Raw genomic sequence first — 18,738 nt, forward strand, 5'->3', positions numbered from 1 at the left:
AATATATGTGAAATTCACAATAACCTAATATTATTGATAAAAGTGACCTGGCATTTGAAAATGGAAATACTGGAATGACTGTTAACTAGATTATGTGATACTGTCTTTAGAGTTAGCCACAGATAGCAAAAGACTTTAAAATGGTACTAAGTATTAACATGACACTCATAGCAGCCAGTTGCTAGGTATACACCATGAATGAAATGAACAAATAATATAAAAAGTTTATGTAGATAGAAGATTCATGTTTTATTCCTCCTGGAACATATTTACAGTTGAATATAAATTAAAGTCCTGCTTGCACACCAAAGCCAGGTCCTTTGGGTGGTTCAGTCAAAGAGGTAAGACCTCCAGCTGGCTCACAAGAGAAGCGTCCACTCCTGAAAAGAAAAGTAACATTAAGTTGACTATTAATAACTACCATTTATAAATCTTTACTTAAGAAAATAACTGTTACTTTACAAAGCCCAGTTAGGTAACTATTTTTCACCCAAGAATTAGCATGGATTATTTAATTCAAACATTTCAACTGCTGCAAGATTTTCTAAACTTAAGTATGAAAATGGACATATCCAAAACTCACCATAAATATGAAAGATATAAAAGTAACACGTTACTAGTAGTTCCCATTTATTGAAGAGCGTACATATATTATTAGCTCATTTAATCTTTAGAACAATGCCATGAGTCAAATGATACTGGCCTTATTTTACAGATATAGAAACCAAGGCTTAGAGGAGATCAGCATCTGCCCAAGGATCAGAGCTAAGAACTGCAACATAACAAACCCAGAGGACATTTTATTCTTTTTATATTTGAATTTTATTTAAACTGAATTTTATTTTAAATTGAGATCTACCATAGTGAACAGAAGGGAAAACAAATTTATACATATGTTTGGAAGTCAACAGAGGAATTGGAAGGAAATGGGAATCTGAAGATTTAGGAGGGTATCCTTTAGGGGCAGTGAAAACAAAGTATATTTCTATTCATGTTTTTAAAAGCTCTATCAGTAGTAGTAACTTTTCAAAAACAGGTTCCAGACTAGGGTGGCTACCACAGCCACAAAGAAAACAAGAACAGGTCCTTAATGCAGCACAGAGGTAGAAGAACCTGTCTTTTTTTCACCCCCACACATACTTTCCTAAGTAATCACTCAACTCTGCCCCTGTCTGACCTCCATTGCTAGAGCCCAGCTCAGCACCTCCTCCTACTTCACCCTTCCTATTCCCTAGCTTTGTTAATTTACCTTGTTCCTGCCATATATTTTAGCTAAAGGACTGTTCAATTTATATCTTTTTACTCCTTGCTTTGCCCTTTAAATTCTGTCATCAATCTTACAAGGGTCTTTTTACAGCCACAGGAAATTATTTTTTGTTCAGGGGACAGGACAATGATACCACGTTAATAATGTTATGATCTTTTAAGATATTACATTACACAGTGCAAGTAACTAAGTAGTATATTGTAATGAAGAGTGCCTACAAAGTCAGAAATTAAGTATTATTTGCATTACAAGTTCACTGTGAAAATGAGATAAAAAAACAGTCACTATTGGGTCGTGTGAGTGGCTCAGCCAGTTAAGTGTTCAATTCTTGATTTAGGCTCAGGTCATAATCTCACAGTTCATGAGATCGGGCCCCATGTTGGTCTCTCTGCTGACAGTGCACAGAACCAGCTTGGGATTCTCTCTCTCCCTCTCCCTCTGCCCTTCCCCCACTCGTGCCTCTCTCTCAAAATAAATAAATAAACATAAAAACAAAACGTCACTGTGAACTGACAGAACCTAAAACTAATGTAGGGTAAGTGGCAAAATGAGATCAAACTTTAATAAAAAACAGTATTTGGCTTTGTAAATTTTTTACGTTAACTAGTAACACAGGTATACCTGCTGCTCTTTAACTGCCAATGAAATAATTATTCTGGAAAACTTTCTTCCCTTTACTAAGTCCCCTCTACGGTTTAAGCTCATCTACCTTCTTTACCAACACAAAGGACCAATTAGGAAGATTATAAAAACTGAGGTTTTTGAGAACAATAAATGAGAGAATTAATCATGCACACTGTCTGAACTCTTCAAGAAATTATGGATTTTTATATAAGAAAGTAATTTCAAGAGTAATCTGGTCCATTTTCCTAGTTGTTCCGTAAATTACAGTCCTATGACATACTTAAGGGGGAAGAAAAGGTTTCAATGGTCTGTTATACCTGCCAACTTTCTCCTTCCCTCACCCTTCACAAAATGCACAAAAAAAAACCGCTATAAAGGCTGTTACAACCTCTGGTAAAGCCCACAAATTGTCTTTAATCTACTAATCTCATCTCTCCCCTCATTTTATCTGTAAATATGCCTCAGAACACCAGACAGGCAGCAATCTAGCCCTTCCATTCACGATTTACACTAGGGCTTTCACTTCATAAAAAACATCTGCTTTATGCATTATACTTAAAATGCCATCTATTAATTACTTTGTTCTCATTACAACTTAAAAGGTAAATCTGGTTTTTCAGCCATCCCAACACGATTTGTAATTCATCATTTTAAACTCATTTATCTTCTAGAAAACTTGACCTTTCTGTACATTGTTTATGGCTTAAAAGTACTTTTTAGGGGCTCCTGGATGGCTCAGCTGCTTTAGTGTCCAACTTCACCTCAAGTTGTGGGTTTGAGCCCCACATCAGGCTCTCTGCTGTCAGCCTGGGACCTGCTTGGGATCCTCTGTCTCCCTTTCTCTCTGCCCCTCCCCCGCTTGTGCTCTCTCTCTCTCTCTCTCTCTCTCAAAAATAAACATTTTTTTTAAAAAGGTACTTTTTAAAGAAAAGGTACTTAATGAAAGTTTAATGCTTATCTTTTTAATAATGCTGAGATATATCCACCAATGCCCACTACTTTTGGTATAAAACAACAAAAATGGGGGCGCCTGGGTGGCTCAGTCAGTTAAGCGTCCAACTTCAGCTCAGGTCATGATCTCACAGTCCGTGAATTCGGGCCCCAGGTCAGGCTCTGTGCTGACAGCTCAGAACCTGAAGCCTGCTTCGGATTCTGTGTCTCCCTCTCTCTCTGCCCCTCCCCACTCATGCTCTGTCTCTTTCTGTTTCAAAAATAAATAAAAACATTAAAAAAATTTTTTTAAAACAAAAATGACTTTACATTCTAGACTTATCCGTCAGCAATGACCTATGCTTTTTTATATATGCATTGTGGCCTACCTATATATTTTTACATCTCATAATATCTGCATCCCATAGAATTCTGCAAATTTTAAGATATCTTTAGAAAACTATGAAGAATTCAAATTGGACTTAAAATTAATTTTATTAAAATTTTTTTTTAATGTTTATTTATTTTTGAGAGAGAGAGAGAGACAGACAGACAGAGCTCAAGAGGGGAAGGGCCAGAGAAAGAGGGAGAAACAGAATCTGAAGTAGGCTCCAGGCTCCAAGCTGTCAGCAGAGCCCGATCGATGCGGGGTTCGAACTCACAAACTGCGCGATCATAACCTAAGCTGAAGTCGGATGCTTAACCGACTGAGCCACCCAGGCGCCCTGGATTTAAAATTAATTTTAGCTAACCCATACCAAAAAACAACTTCTATCTCTTAATTAGTAATTTTTTTTCCTATTTTTTAAAATTTTTTATTTATTTTTGATAGAGAGAGAGAGAAACAGAGTGCAAGTGGGGGAGGGGCGGGGGGGGGGGACACAGGATGTGGAGCAGGCTCATCTCTTGAGCTGTGTGCACAGAGCCCAACGCAGGGCTCAAACTCACAGACTGTGAAACCATGACCTGAACCGAAGTCGAATGCTTAATCAATTGAGCCACCTGGCACCCCATCTTAATTAGTAATTAATAATTGAGAGCAGGTTTAGAAGTTATTTTCAGTACTTAAGAAAAATGAAAATAACAGAGCGCGTGGGTGGCATCCGACCTCATCTCAGGTCATGATCTCGCAGTTTGTGGGTGCAAGCCCCACGTTGGGCTCTATGCTGACAGCTCAGAGCCCAGAGCCTGCTTCAGATCCTATGTCTCCCTCTCTCTCTGCGCCTCCCTGACTCTCACACTCTTTCTCTCAAAAATGAATAAACATTAAAAAAATTTTTAAGAAAAATGAAAATAACAATCTTAGCACAAAAATTTAACTAATGTCAAAATATTGTCTTACCATCAGTTTAATATTTCCTTTCTAGCGATCATTTACTAAAAATATAAAAAAGCAGTTCCAAACCACTTATAGACCTGAATCTTTTATTGATTTTGGCTAGGGCAGACCTGGTAATGGTACTCCAAAATCAGGTACTGTTGAACCAGTTTAATTGTTCTGGTTACTCAATGACTCACAATGAGCACCTGTTTTATGTATCTGAGCAGAGAGCTTTATTATAAAAATACTAATAAAAAAAGAACTAGCCAGCTTTGGTCAATTTAAAGAATAACTATATTTTGGTTATTACTATCACTGCAGTCTCTTTCATCATACTATATATGCAAGAAATTAACTTGAGGAAGGAAAAGAAAAGTTTGTTTTCTGATACAATGGAATAGATTTCTATTTGTTAGTAAATTTCCCTTCTCTCTAAATATTCAAGTAGATACCAGAGGATTATCTGATAGGGTTTTAGAGGGGGGGAAAAAAAACAAAACTTGTTTTAGATGACAAGTTGGTTTTGATACTATCCAAAGCACCTGACAACTCCTATGAACACATGGAATAAAATTTTAAAATGAAGTTTACATTAGGTTAAGCCATTAAAATTTATTTTATAGAAATAAAAGCATACCTTGGCCCAGGTTTTGGAATTTTGCCAGCTTTGAGCTCGTCAATAATTTCTTCAATATCCTTAGGTGTCAGATCCTCCTAAAAAAATAAATAAATAAAAGTCATATTAAAATTATTTCCTACTACTGAAATCTGTGTAAATTTTAAATAATAAAATAACAAATACAATTAAAACACATAGACACTTATGCCCATAAACCTAGCTATACCCTAGGTTTAACCAAAAGACGCTCAAAACAGAATGGGAAAGATTAAAGAGAAATGCCTAAACTGTACTCCCATTCCCACCACCCCCCCACCATCCCCCTGGAAAACTGTTTAATTACTTAGGAAAATGTTTTATGACACTGTGCTGGAGAAATCATGATTCAGTAATACTGCATCTCTAGTGCCCAGCCACATCGAAGTTCTTTAATATTTGTTCAATGATTAAACTTTTATAAAAATAAAACACTGCTTTCAAATTGCTTAGGGTTCAACAAATGTTCAAAACTTCAAAGCCAGAAGGAATCTTTAACTCATCTAATGATTTTATGTCCCCCAACTATTTATTATGAAAATTTGAAAACTATACATGAATACCCATATTCTTACCACCTATATTCAACAATTTTTAATTTGTCATATTTGCATTTTAATGCACATAACCTGCCCCCCCCCCCCCGCCTGCTGTGGGTTGCACCATTTTGAGGTGTTTGGTTTTTTTTAAAGATGGCATTAAAAAAAATTTTTTTTTAATGTTTATTTTGAGAGAAGGAGAGCCTGCAAGTGTGAGCAAGTGGGGGGGGGGGGGGGGAGAGGCAGAGAGAGAGAAAAAGAGAGAGAAAGAAAGGAGAAAGAGAGAGAGAGAGGGAAAAACAGAATCCCAAGCAGACTCCAGGCTCTAAGCTGTCAGCATAGAGCCTGAAGGGGGGCTCGAACCTACAAACTGTGAGATAATGACCTAAGCCAACACCAAGAGTCTGATGCTTAACTGACTGAGCCACCCAGGCACCCTTGCGCTGCACCATTTTGAAAGCAATTGCACACATGATGGCATTTCACTCTTCAGCAGACATCTAAGAATCTAAGAATAAGAACATCTTCTAAATAACACAATGTCACCACACCTGACAATAATTCTTTAATCAAATGTCAAATCCATATTGAGAATCTACCCAACTATCCTCAAAATGTACTTCACAGCTGTTTTTTTTCCTAAGCAGGAGCCAATCAAAGTTTATGTGACTATTTCATTTTATCCACTAGTCAAATGAGTTCCAGAAAAGTTAACTGCCCTGGGGGCACCTGGCTGGCTCAGTTGGTAGAGCCTACAGTTATTTTTTTGTTTTATTTTGTTTATTTATTTTTGAGAGAAAGAGTGGGGGAGGGGCAGAAAGAGAGGGAGAGAGAGAATACCAAGCAGTCTCCATGCTATCAGCTTGAACCCACCAATGGTAAGATCATGACCTTAGCCGAAACCAAGAGTCAGACACTTAACCAACATAGCTACCCAAAGCATGCAGCTCTTGATCTCAGGGTCATGACTTCAAGCCCCACGTCAGGTATGCAGTCTACTTAAAATTAAAAAAAAAAAAAAAAAAAAAAAAAAAGAATTTATCTTGCCAAAGACCATACCACTACTAAGTGAAAGAATCTTTATCTTTTGGATAAACCCACAGGCTATTATATTTAAACTTAGAGTGCTTCACACAAAGCCTTGACTGATTCCTGCAAATCAAGATCCTCTTTATTTTAAGTAAATTACAGAAATGTGGGAGAAGGAAAAACTGTTGCCATATTTTTAAAGGACTTTAAGTTTTATTTATTTAAATAATCTATCTCCACACCCCATGTGGGGCTCAAATTCACGACTTTGAGAGCCGGAGTCACACACTCTTCTGACTGAGCCAGCCAGGCACTCCAATGACTTTTTTTAAGTATAGGGGATAAAGAAGGTAAGAAATTTGAATCTCTGATCATTAAAATGAAGAAAATCACAATAGAGAATGAGACCACTCTAAAAATCTAAACAAATTTTATCTCCATTAAAAAATAAAATTGTAGATTTCTATTGCAGGGACTATAGCAGATTAGCTATCCTGAATGACCCATCCCCCCAAATGTAACAACTAAAAATGCTAGATAAAATTAAAAAAACAAAAAATTGTAAATGTCATCAATATGCTGACAAGAAAGAAATACCCAGAGCCAAAAACTCAGTGAAAACCCAGGCAGCCAAGTGGAACACCAAGCAAACTTGGCTTCAGGGTTTCACAGTCCAGAGGGGCAAGAGACAAAGCCCCAAGCCACAAGAGACATGTCAACCACACAAAGTTAAGACCCTAAAAAGCTATTCCCTCAAGGGTAAACTAGAAATTAAACTGTCTCTCAAGAAGAACTCCTAGTCTAGAACCTTACACTTTGGGTAATAGTGGAGGGTATACAGAAGAGCTTTCTTTTGCAATAGTAGAATTTCTAGGAGCAAGAGAAAACCAAGGCAAATACCTTCTTGAAGAATCCATACTCACTCAGTGCAGGACTAAAAGAATTCCCATTAACAAGTTTCTAAGAAGTAGGAACTAACAAAATATTATGTATGAAAACCATTAAATATAATTAGATAGCAAGCAATCTTTTAAAAAGGTAACTAGAAAATTCCACATGGAGATAAATACTGTATTTCTAAAAGACACAGGCCAAAGAAGAAATCAGAACATATATTTTAAAATATTTAGAACTAAATAATAAAAATATTACTTATCAAAACTTGTGAGATCCAGCTAAAGCAGTACTTAGAGGTCTGACACCATTTCTGTAAAATTTTTAAAAAGCAATATAGTATTGGGCCGCCTGGGTGGCTCAGTCGGTTAAGTGTCCAACTTCGGCTCAGGTCATGATCTCACAGTTTGTGAGCTTGAGCCCCACGCTGGGCTTTGTGCTGACAGCTCAGAGCCTGGAGCCTGCTTCGGATTCTGTGTCTCCTTCTCTCTCTGCCCCTCACCTGCTTGCTCGCTCACTCTTTCTCTTTCAAAAATAAATAAAACATTTTTAAAAATTAAAAAAAAAAAAGCAATATAGTATTATACATTAGTATGGCTGGATACATTACTCAAACAGTTTAAAAACATGTACAGGAAAAATATACACAATTTATGGTACTGGTTACCTCAGAATGAAAGGGAATATAGGATTTGGGGGGCTTAGGAGTGGCTTATCTGCATCTGGAACTTATTTCTACAAATAATAATGATGAGGATAAAAATAATAGTACCTAATATTAGAGTGGTAAAATATTATGTTATGTTTTGGTGGTTATTTTCTGTATTTCTATGTAAATTTTTTTTCATAATTTATAATTTTTTAAAATTTGGCATTCTCTCCTAGAGTTAAATGCAAAAATGTTTAAAAATAATAATTTTTAAGAACCTTCTAGTAGACAACAATGTGGAAGTTAAAACAGACATATTTTGTGCAAAGTTTTTCTAGTCTTTGCTTTTTTTTTTTTTTTTTTTTTTTTTTTTTTAAATTTTTTTTTCAACGTTTATTTATTTTTGGGACAGAGAGAGACAGCGCATGAACGGGGGAGGGGCAGAGAGAGAGGGAGACACAGAATCGGAAACAGGCTCCAGGCTCTGAGCCATCAGCCCAGAGCCTGACGCGGGGCTCGAACTCACGGACCGCGAGATCTTGACCTGGCTGAAGTCGGACACTTAACCGACTGCGCCACCCAGGCGCCCCTCTTTGCTTTTTTTTTAAGATGTGTTTTTTTTCATGTTATTTTGAGAAAGAGAGAGTGTGTGAGTGGGTGAGGGGCAGAAAGAAAGGGAAAGAGAGAATCCCAAGCTCTGCCTGGTGTGAGACTCATTACCTGAGCCGAAATCGAGTTGGACGCTTAACTGACTGAGCCACCCAGGCGCCTCCTCTATTCTTTGCTTTTTAATAAACTTGGAAAAAAAGAAAAAAAAAAAAACCCTTCTGGATAATTATGCCACCAGTTTCTTCTAAATGAATAATTCAGAAAATAATATCCACAGGATAGGAAATCAAATACTTAAAATTTAAAATATGGTATCATACAACGTTAATTTATATTAAATGGAATACTTACATAGTAGTTGTCATTTATTTGAACCATTGGTGCATTTACACAGGCCCCTAAACATTCCACCTCTATAAGAGTGAAAAGTTTATCAGGTGTCGTCTCCCCAACCTTTATTCCTAAAAATATAAATGATTGCTGTTAAGGACCAGGTTACACTTTAATAGCAATATAGCTTAATAAAACAACAACAACAACAAATTACAGCAGCATACAAAAAGTATTTAAGAACATTAAGTTTCTTAAAACAACTCTATATAATTATACTAGAATATGCAAGGATTTCTTTTTTTTTTTTTTATCTTTTTTATAATGTCTATTTTTGAGACAGAGTATGACTGGGGGAAGTGAAGAAAGAGAGGGAGACAGAATCTGAAGCAGGAAGCAGGCTACAGGCTTCCAGCGAGCTGTTACCACAGAGCCTGATACAAGAGGGCTCAAACTCATGAACCAGGAGATCATGACCTGAGCGGATATTGGATGCTTAATTGACGGGGCCATGCAGGCGCCCCAGAACATTCAAGGATTTAAATGGACTTGTTCCTTTAAAAACAATCAAATTTCAGGGGACTCATCTCTACTGTCTGTTGTTATACAGCAGAGTATCAGAATATATTATTTTCATTTTGACTGTGATAATTAACCTACTAAAATCAGTCACACTGTCAGATTGGCAAAGACTCAGAAAATTGCTAATGTCAAAGACCGTTAAAACTAAAAGGAGGGGCACCTGGGTGGCTCAGTTGGTTGAGCATCCGACTTCGGCTCAAGTCATGATCTCACAGTTCGTGAGTTCGAGCCCTGCGTCGGGCTTTGTGCTGACAGCTCAGAGCCTGGAGACTGCTTCAGATTCTGTGTCTCCCTCTCTCTCTGCCCCTCCCCACTCATGCTCTGTCTCTCTCTGTCTCAAAACAAAAACAAAAACAAAAAAAAACCTAAAAGGAAAACAGGTACTCTCATATCTTTAGGGAAGGCATTTTGGCAAAATATAGTAAAATCTGACCCAGCAATTCTACTTCTTGTAAACAACCTCAGTATATATAATAGGACAAGTATGCAAAGATATGTATGCATGAAAGTAATTGCAGAATAACTTATAATAGAGAAATGAGGCAGACATACATATGTTATAGCCAAAATAAAGTACAAAAGACAAAGACATATTTATGTTTTTAATAATGAAAATAAGTAAAACAAAATCTAATATACACAACTAATATACACAATCTAATATACACAATCTATAATTGTGTATATTAGATTTAGATTGTGTATATTAGATTATAGATAATCTATAATCTATACAAAATCTAATATACACAAAACTAATATACACAACTATTATCAGAATTTGTACATTAGAGGGGCGCCTGGGTGGCTTGGTCGGTTAAGCGTCCGACTTCGGCTCAGGTCATGATCTCACGGTCCGTGAGTTCGAGCCCCGCATCGGGCTCTGTGCTGACAGCTCAGAGCCTGGAGCCTGTTTTAGATTCTGTGTCTCCCTCTCTCTCTGCCCCTCCCCTGTCCATGCTCTGTCTCTCTCTGTCTCAAAAAAATAAATGAACGTTAAAAAAAAGAATTTGTACATTAGAATTTGTACATTAGAGGGTGGGATTTTGAGCAGACTTCAGCTTTCTGTGTTACATACTTCAATACAACCCAACTAAAGTAACTAAACTGTTACTTTATATTCAGTAACAAGATAAAAGTATACATCCTTTTACTTCCTTTGATTTTCAGTTATTAATGCAGCAATGGCAGTTTTGTATGGAAAAATGCCCTTTTAATTTTGTAAATGCTATCATAATAATACTTCAAGTACTTCCAAGCAGAAAATACTTCAAATTTCCCTTCCCAACACATTCTTACTATTTTCTTATCTTATTTGTTCCAAGACTCATTTGGAAGAATACAAGGACAATGCAGTCACTTTTTTATGTACCACATGCTATTATTACACAATGAGTGAAATTTAATTTTTAACAATGAAAACTTTAAACCCCCCACAAGCTTTTCCAATATGCTTAATGATTACAGGAAAAGAAGAAAACTCAACTTTGAGGCCGAGAACTAAGGAAAAATATAAAATAAGAATAAATAAAGGTGGGCAACCACAGTAAGACAAAAATTTACTGATGAAAAGTACACATCCGGTACGATGGCAAACACTGGAAAACTTAAGTAGAAATGGGTCAAATCTAGAAAGACAATTCTATTTTTCATTAAAGTTATGTGTCCCATACCAAGCTTTTTCTGGATGGCCTCCAGTATGCTGTCAGAGTTTCGAAGCATGCAAGGTGTAGTAGTGCAGACCTGAATGTGATACTTTCCAACTGGCTTTCGATTATACATCGTATAAAAAGTTGCTACTTCATATACTCTCATTGGAGGTACCTGTAAAACTTCCGCAACCTAAAATATTAGGAAATTTTAAGATGGTATAATTACAATGTTTATTAATTGAACCTTAGGTATGTTGTAAAGCACATAAAGTCAATATTGCTTCAATTTGCTAAAAACACGAAAGTTCTTCCGAGGCAGAAAATACACTTGTATTTGATATTTGTGAGGTGCAAGTCCCTCAGTTGTTGCAGCCTTTACACTTAAACCACACAAAGCCCAGAAGCTAATGGTTACAGCACCTCCTCCACTTACCCCATGCCCCATCTCTGCCAAAGGATCTTCTTTTCTCTAAATGTTTCTAAGTTTTTCACTATCAAGAATTTCTACTTTGATCATTTCAACCCTCATATTTTATAATTTTAAATTTCTAAATGTCAAAAAATTTGTTGGTCAAATCCCAATAAATTAATTATATTTTTTCAACCCTTCACCAATTTTTTCAAAAAGTCTTGATATTACTGGTGATGTACAATGCATGCAAATGGTATGGCAACACAAAAAAGGGCAAGAATCAAAGCTCACCTATTAGCCTATCTTGATTTATATATCTACACGCTTATATACACACAAAGCTCACATACATACACATACGTTAAGTCTCCAGAAAATCTAAAACACAACTTCTACTTCTAATCAAGACACTCTTTACAAAAATCTTATGGACTAGTACTTCCCAACTCTTCACATCAAGGTATTTAGCAAATATGTATTGACACAGTGAGGTTCAGGACCAAGGGATTCATTGTCTAAGCACAACTCGCTTGGTCAGAGCAAATCTGTTAATGAAAACAAGGTTGTTTTAGTTGTTTGCTAGGGATAGTCTACATACAGTCTGTCATGACTACCATCCTGGTTACAACTTTCCAGGTGATCTAATATCATTTAATCTATCAGGTCTTAAGATTTGCTATCTGGCATTCTTAAAAAAATTATGCATATATCCATGTTTTGACATGAAAGAGGAGTTTGTTAAATAGCATTTCAGATGACAAATATGTTGAACTTTCTCATATTAGAAAATCTAAAGGATATGTATTCTCAAAAGACATATAATCATGGCTCACTAGTGAAAGATAAGTAGCTGTGCTAAATTTAATTTGGGGATACTAAACCAGGTATGTACCTCTGAAACTGGGAGCTCTCTCAAAACACACATGCTAGAGCCTGAAAATACACAGTGTTCCTGGAACCCTACCACTGATGCTAACTTGAAAGAGCGTCCCTGGGAAGACTGCTGTGCATCTCCCTACACTCTAGTGATGGTTAAAGAACTAACATGTGAGCTTCTGGATTTTGTTTTGGTTGTAAGATTGGGCTTTTTCTTTGGGGGCTAGGGGGTAAGAGAGTAAAGAAACAACAATATTAAAAGTCTCAAATGTAAAATGGAATTTGATTCTATCCTCTGTACACTTTCCTGCCTCTCACACATACACATTCAATTCTAAATAGAACAGGACAATATTTGTGAGATGTTCTCACATTAGTTCTCATTTATTTTACTCTGCTAAGCTTGCCATTCAGCAAGACTTCCAACACAACTCCTATTATTAAAAATGTGAATTTTGGGGGTGCCTGGAAGGCTCAGTTGGTAGAACATGCAAGTCTTGATCTCAGGGTGGTTAAGTTTGAGCCCCACAGTGATGTAGAGATTACTTGAAAAAACATAATCTTTAACAATGTGAATTTTTGCCAAAAAAAAAAAAAAAAGCATCATCTATGGTTAGAAACACACCTAAATCATTATTTAGAATGTTGGCTATTAATACAAAACAGTGTTAAGTAATTTAGAAAATACCCAAAGAGGCATGTGATTTATTGGGGAAAAAACCCACCTGACTATATTTTACCAAGTACAGTACCAACCAAACTTGCTTTGTAACATTTTTCATAGTCAAAAAAAACAAAAAAATGTAAAACTAAAGGTCCATAACCATGTTAGAGTACTGTACAAAGCAAATAAGCGATATGAACTGAATCTAAAATTTGTATATGGGATTCCAACAAATCACTGAAGACATTCCTGTTCTCTAAGAAAGATGATAATGGTCTATTCTAATAGACCAAATAAAATTTAGAAGGTGAAAAGAGGAATGAAGTATAGCAGAATCTCTGCCAATACTCAGTCAAGCAGAAAATGCAATGAACTGGAAATGTTCAGTCCCAACTCTATCACTTAGGAATCATAACATAATAATTTAAAGAGATCTACCCTAGTTCAAAATCTTCACTGTACATAAGGAAGTAAGTCTACAGAAAAGTCAGATCTCTTAGCTCGAAGTCAAATATACTTTCCATTATATTACACTGGCTTATTATTTGTGAGATTCTTGTAAGAATCAAATAATATATGATTTTGTATGGTACTTCATAAACTATACACTGTAGCATAATACCACAAAAATTTAATTAATACAATGTAAGTGTAAAATGTGGGTAACTGTTGAAACAACTCATCAGAAAAAAATTAATCTTAAAATATGTACGAACAGATTAACTCCCTTTAAATGGGTCACCCATAGCATTTTTGTAAGTTGCTGATTATTAAGCATAGGGTGCCATCAAGTGTCATAAATACGATGTCATAAACACTGATATAAATCTTTATTAAAGCCTACAGCCAAAGATAAAAACTAATAAAAAGATTCATATTAGGTATGAAAGATCAGATCTTTTTCTCTATAATTTTAGTGTTTAATACATTAATTTTCAGAATACCTTGAGAGCAAATTATACACATGTGGGATCTTTTTATCTTTATTATGGTCATTTAAGAGAAAAAAGAGAAAGCTACTGTGACTATAATGCCTCTACTATTTCTTGCAAGGATAAAAAGCTCTCCATGTTATTAAGAGAACCAACAAAACCACAAATTTGAGGAAACAAATGATTAAAAAGGCTTCAAACTCCTAGATTCTGACACTAATAATCATCAGAGGAATTTCTACATAAGGAAGAAATTCTTACACAGTCTCTTCTCTTTTCAAACTAAGGCAAAAATGAATTCGGTACCTTGTTCATGGCAGAGATGGGCAGCCATCCATTCTGTCTTTGGGCTAAATCCAGGACTGGAAGCACAGCTGCTGCTTTATGTCCTTCTGGATAGTTTCCTACAATTGCCTCTATCCTCTGTATCAAAGAAAAAGCACCTGTTTTCATACATTTGGAAGATACTAAATATTTTGTAAATTAATCGTAATGTTAATTTTGTCATACCTTATAGTTTTCTGGTGTGAAATCAAATGGAGTATCTGGGTTATTCTCAGGAGTATCTCTGTGCTATACAAAGGAAAAAAAAGTTTTTCAAAATTATCAAAATTACCTCAAAAGTGTTAACAGCTTTATTACTATACTACTACTGATCATTTAATTTCTTCACTTTAGTGGCATCTGGGTTGGCCAGTCAGTTAAGTGTCTGACTCTTGATTTCGGCTCAGGTCATGATCTCACAGCTCATGCGTTCAAGCCCCGCATTGGGCTTTGCACTGACTGTGCAGAGCCTGCTTGGGATTCTCTCTCTCTGCCCCTCCCTGATGCTCCCTCTCTCAAAAACAAAAACAAAAAAACCAAACCAAAACAAAACAAAACAACAACAAAAAAACCTTTAATCTCTTTGCTTTAATTCCACTATAACATATTATCAATCTATCCTTGCATCAAAAAGAATGGCTAATTATTAAATACACATTTGAGGAGTATGATTAACAAAAGTAATGTTAACAGAATTTAAGAGAACTAGCTTTAGAACCAAAATCAAAAAAAAAAAAAAACCAAAAAACAAGTGTTATCCAACTTGATTAGAGAATATAATCTTTTTAAGTTGACTTATTTATTTTGAGAGAGAGAATGAATCCCACGCAGGCTCCACACTGTCAGTGCAGAGCCCAACGTGGGGCTTGAACTCACAAACTATGAGATCATGACCAGAGCTGAAACCAAGAGTTGTGCATTCAACTGACTGAGCCACCTAGGCAACCCGAGAATAGAATCTTCTAATGTAATTACCAAAACAAACAAAGTGCCGGAACGCTTATAAAATTAAGGCACAAAATTCTTAGTGTGAACATAACTTGCATTGTTCCAAAAGAATTTATCAGATTATCAAAAGGACCCACTACTTCAGGGAAGGTACAAAAGCACCATCTCTTCCCCACATAACAGAAACTAGCCAATGGCAAGCAGCTTTATTTCTTCTCCGTAAAAAGAGCAGGCCCTCTTCAAAAACTGACAAGAAATGGCATGTCAACAGGAAATCAAATGAGTCACACTGAGATTAACACTTACATCAATTAATGTTTAGTATGTACAGTCAACAAAGAACTGTATCCCTTATGCTAACTCTCAAAGTTCTGCTTTTTTAAGGATATAAAAGAAGAAAGAAAATGGAAACTTTGGACAATGATCTCAAATATGTGGCAAATTTTATGTTTCTAGACAAACAAAATATAAAGCAGGAATCAACTCAATGGTGTGGCTAACTCACTAGGATTCAGCCTGGAAATAACTCAGTTAATAAAACTGTACCACTAACTCAAAATCATCCTACAAATCCACCAAATTGCCTTTAAACAACACAAAATTAATCCCTGAAAATCATGCCTTGTCACAGAAAGGAGAAACATCTCTCTTTTACTTGTACAACTAAGCTGGGGAGTTCACTGGCCTCTACCTGGAGTTAAACCCTGTAAAGCAAAAATATAAAGGCAACCACTAATGTATTCACTGTATTACTAAAGTCCGTGAGTTTCAAACTGGAACCACTTTGGGATTCCCCAAGTTGCAGCCATACAATCTTTATTCAGCCAATATGACTGATTTTTAAGAACCCGAAGTGAGACTAGAAATCTTGTTAGGGCTCATAGTAATTTCATCAAAAAATAATCTACATTCTTATTCCCAGAGTCGCCCTGGTGTCAATTTGAACTTGAGAGGTTCAACTGCAATCACACAACTTTTGAGATGTAATGAATTCAATTAGCTATCTTTAAATCACCACCTTGGCCAGCATATACCAAAGACACTGGTGTTTAAGATACTTCTGATTATCACAATAGATTTGCCCAAATTTCCAAAAGTCTTTCCATTCTGAAGAAATCAGAGTAATTACTTACAACAAATAAGGCTCCTCCAGCTCCATTTTGCACAGCTGTCTTATGTAAATTCCTTATATGTCTTCCCTAAAATTTCAAGAAAGTTTCGTAAGTCATAAGCCTTAATAAATTTTCAGGAGTAAATACTTTAAGATCCATAATTAAAAATAGAATCAACTTATATAAGTAAAAGATCTTAGGAGATATGGCCTACTGTGCTACACCCTGCCTATCTCTATCTCAGAAGTACAAGGAAACGGAGATCCAAGGAAAGGTTATTAACTTGCCTAAGGTCACACATGCGTCCATGGAAGAACTAGGTCCACAACCCGTATCTCTTGGAGTCATGTATCCTATTTCTACTGGACTCTTTTTGGCATGCATTGAGAAAGTTAGTGTTCCATTAACTTACAGCCTTTCACTTTTGTCTGAATCAAGTTGGGTGCCAGCTTTCATTTACTGTGGGCTTTCATAAACATGTTTTCATTCTGTACAAATGAGTCATATACTATGCACAAATGAGTCAAGTGTGTCCCCCTTTTTCGATTCTTTGCTGAATTAGTTTACAAACTCTAGCTATAAAGTTTCAGAGAGCTGCTTATGATGCTATGCAGTGACCATAGTCAATTGTTTTAGAAGAAATCCATTTGACTACTTTCTGTTGCATTTCATTTCTCTTTGCCCTCTTGCTCCCCACAACACCCCTACCCTCCCCACAGCCACCAAAAGCAATTCAACAACTATTCAGGAATCCTGATTTCTGAGTTCTACTTATCACAAAGATGGTAGAACACTGGATTAAATCAAGCATGGAACTAGCGAAGAGTTGAAACAATTCAAAGAAAGCAAATACAAAAGAAGTAAAAGCAGTGATGTATAACACAATCATGTATTTAAACTATCCTAGGTCCAAATATTGAAGTTGAAGAAATGTTTATGTAAACACTTGTTTAATTAACAAAAGATCCAAGTACAGAATGTGAGACATAGGTATAAAATATAGGGGTAAATACCAGTTTCAGGATAATGGGAGAAGGGGAGAATTTGATTGGCTAAATGGTATACAAGGGGGCTTCAACTCTTGTTTTTGTTTTCTTTCTTAGGCAGTAAATGGATACACAGTGTTTATCCTTTTTTGTGTCTTAAACACATACAACTTGAAAAAAAAAATCAAGGAGATAGTTTAGGTTCTTATACTTTTATTCAAATTCTCCTCAACTGCTCCAGGGTCAACCTGTGAATTACACACAAGGTTATGCTTATATCCCCAATTTGCCTGTCCATAAAACTGAGATAGACAGATAAACATAAAACCAAGGTCACATTCCCAAGCAATACTATTAAAAACAACATCAACAGAAGGCTTTAAAAAATTAACTGAAACTAAAGTTTAGGAAATAGAACCTGCCGTCACTTTAGCTGAGATTTTTTTAAATCAAAGAACAATTTTTACAGAGTAACATTAGTGAATTACTTAACTAAATTTGGAGGGAAAATAAAGGATTTCATAATAAAGTGAGGAAGGATTAAGAGAATGGAGGGGCACCTGGGTGGCTCAGTTAGTTAAGCCACCAACTCTTGACTCTTGATTTCAGCTCAGGTCATGATCTCACAGTCCTGAGGGTTCTGAAATGGAGCAGGCTCTGAGCTGGGTGTGCAGCCTGCTTAAGATTCTCTCCCTCTCTCCCCCTGTCCTTCCCCCACTTGTGTTCTCTCTCAAAAAAAAAAAATAAATAAATTTTAAAAAATTTAAAAAATGCTTAAGAGAATGGAAAGCATCCAGTCCCCTCTTTTCCTAACTTCCGAACTATTTTACTGTCTCTTTACCCACTCCCTCAGGGTAGGTTGTCCTCAGGGCTCAGCTCTGTCCTAGGTTCTGTTCTCCATAGATCTTTTGCCCCTGAAGAACTTATTTATTCTCATCTATGAACTCCATGATGATGATTCTTGAATCACTCTTGGCAAAAAATTAACAGCCTGAAGAGATCATAAACACATATAAACCAATGAGAAAAATGAGTATACATGAACAGAAATGTCAACATAATTTTAATGAACTAGTAATCTAAAACATGCATTTTTAAATGAGAGAATATTTGCAGCTATCAAATTAGCAATGATTTTTTTTCAAAGATAACAATTCTGTTGAGCACATGGAGAAATGGGCATGCTTATACATTAGGTAAAAATTGGTAACAGTCTTTTAGGAGAACAAATTGACATAGTATATGGACAGACTAAATAAAGTTTCCATCTTTTAACTTAGTAATTCTACTTTTAGAATTTTATCCTAAAAAATAGTATAAAATGAGGATAAAAGTTTATAGAGAAATATATTCTCTGTATTGTTACAGGAAAATACAAACGCCAAAAAAGGCCAACATAGAGA

At 35.9% G+C, this 18,738-nt stretch overlaps 1 protein-coding gene across 1 annotated transcript in view; it reads right to left on the minus strand.

Moving 5' to 3' along the window:
- Nucleotides 1-224: 224 nt before the first annotated feature.
- Nucleotides 225-18,738, minus strand: part of NDUFV2 (NADH:ubiquinone oxidoreductase core subunit V2) — a 31,363-nt gene continuing 12,849 nt past the window's right edge. The window contains exons 2-8 of the mRNA XM_003995021.6: nucleotides 16,371-16,436; nucleotides 14,476-14,538; nucleotides 14,272-14,388; nucleotides 11,103-11,271; nucleotides 8,869-8,978; nucleotides 4,780-4,856; nucleotides 225-380 (exon numbers count right to left, since the gene is read on the minus strand). Coding sequence (XP_003995070.1) covers nucleotides 287-380; nucleotides 4,780-4,856; nucleotides 8,869-8,978; nucleotides 11,103-11,271; nucleotides 14,272-14,388; nucleotides 14,476-14,538; nucleotides 16,371-16,436 — 696 coding nt within the window. The 3' untranslated portion in view covers nucleotides 225-286. The remainder of the gene's footprint in view (nucleotides 381-4,779; nucleotides 4,857-8,868; nucleotides 8,979-11,102; nucleotides 11,272-14,271; nucleotides 14,389-14,475; nucleotides 14,539-16,370; nucleotides 16,437-18,738) is intronic.

The sequence above is a fragment of the Felis catus genome, chromosome D3 (genome assembly GCF_018350175.1).
Source record: "Felis catus isolate Fca126 chromosome D3, F.catus_Fca126_mat1.0, whole genome shotgun sequence".
In the NCBI taxonomy this organism is placed as follows: Eukaryota; Metazoa; Chordata; class Mammalia; order Carnivora; family Felidae; genus Felis; species Felis catus.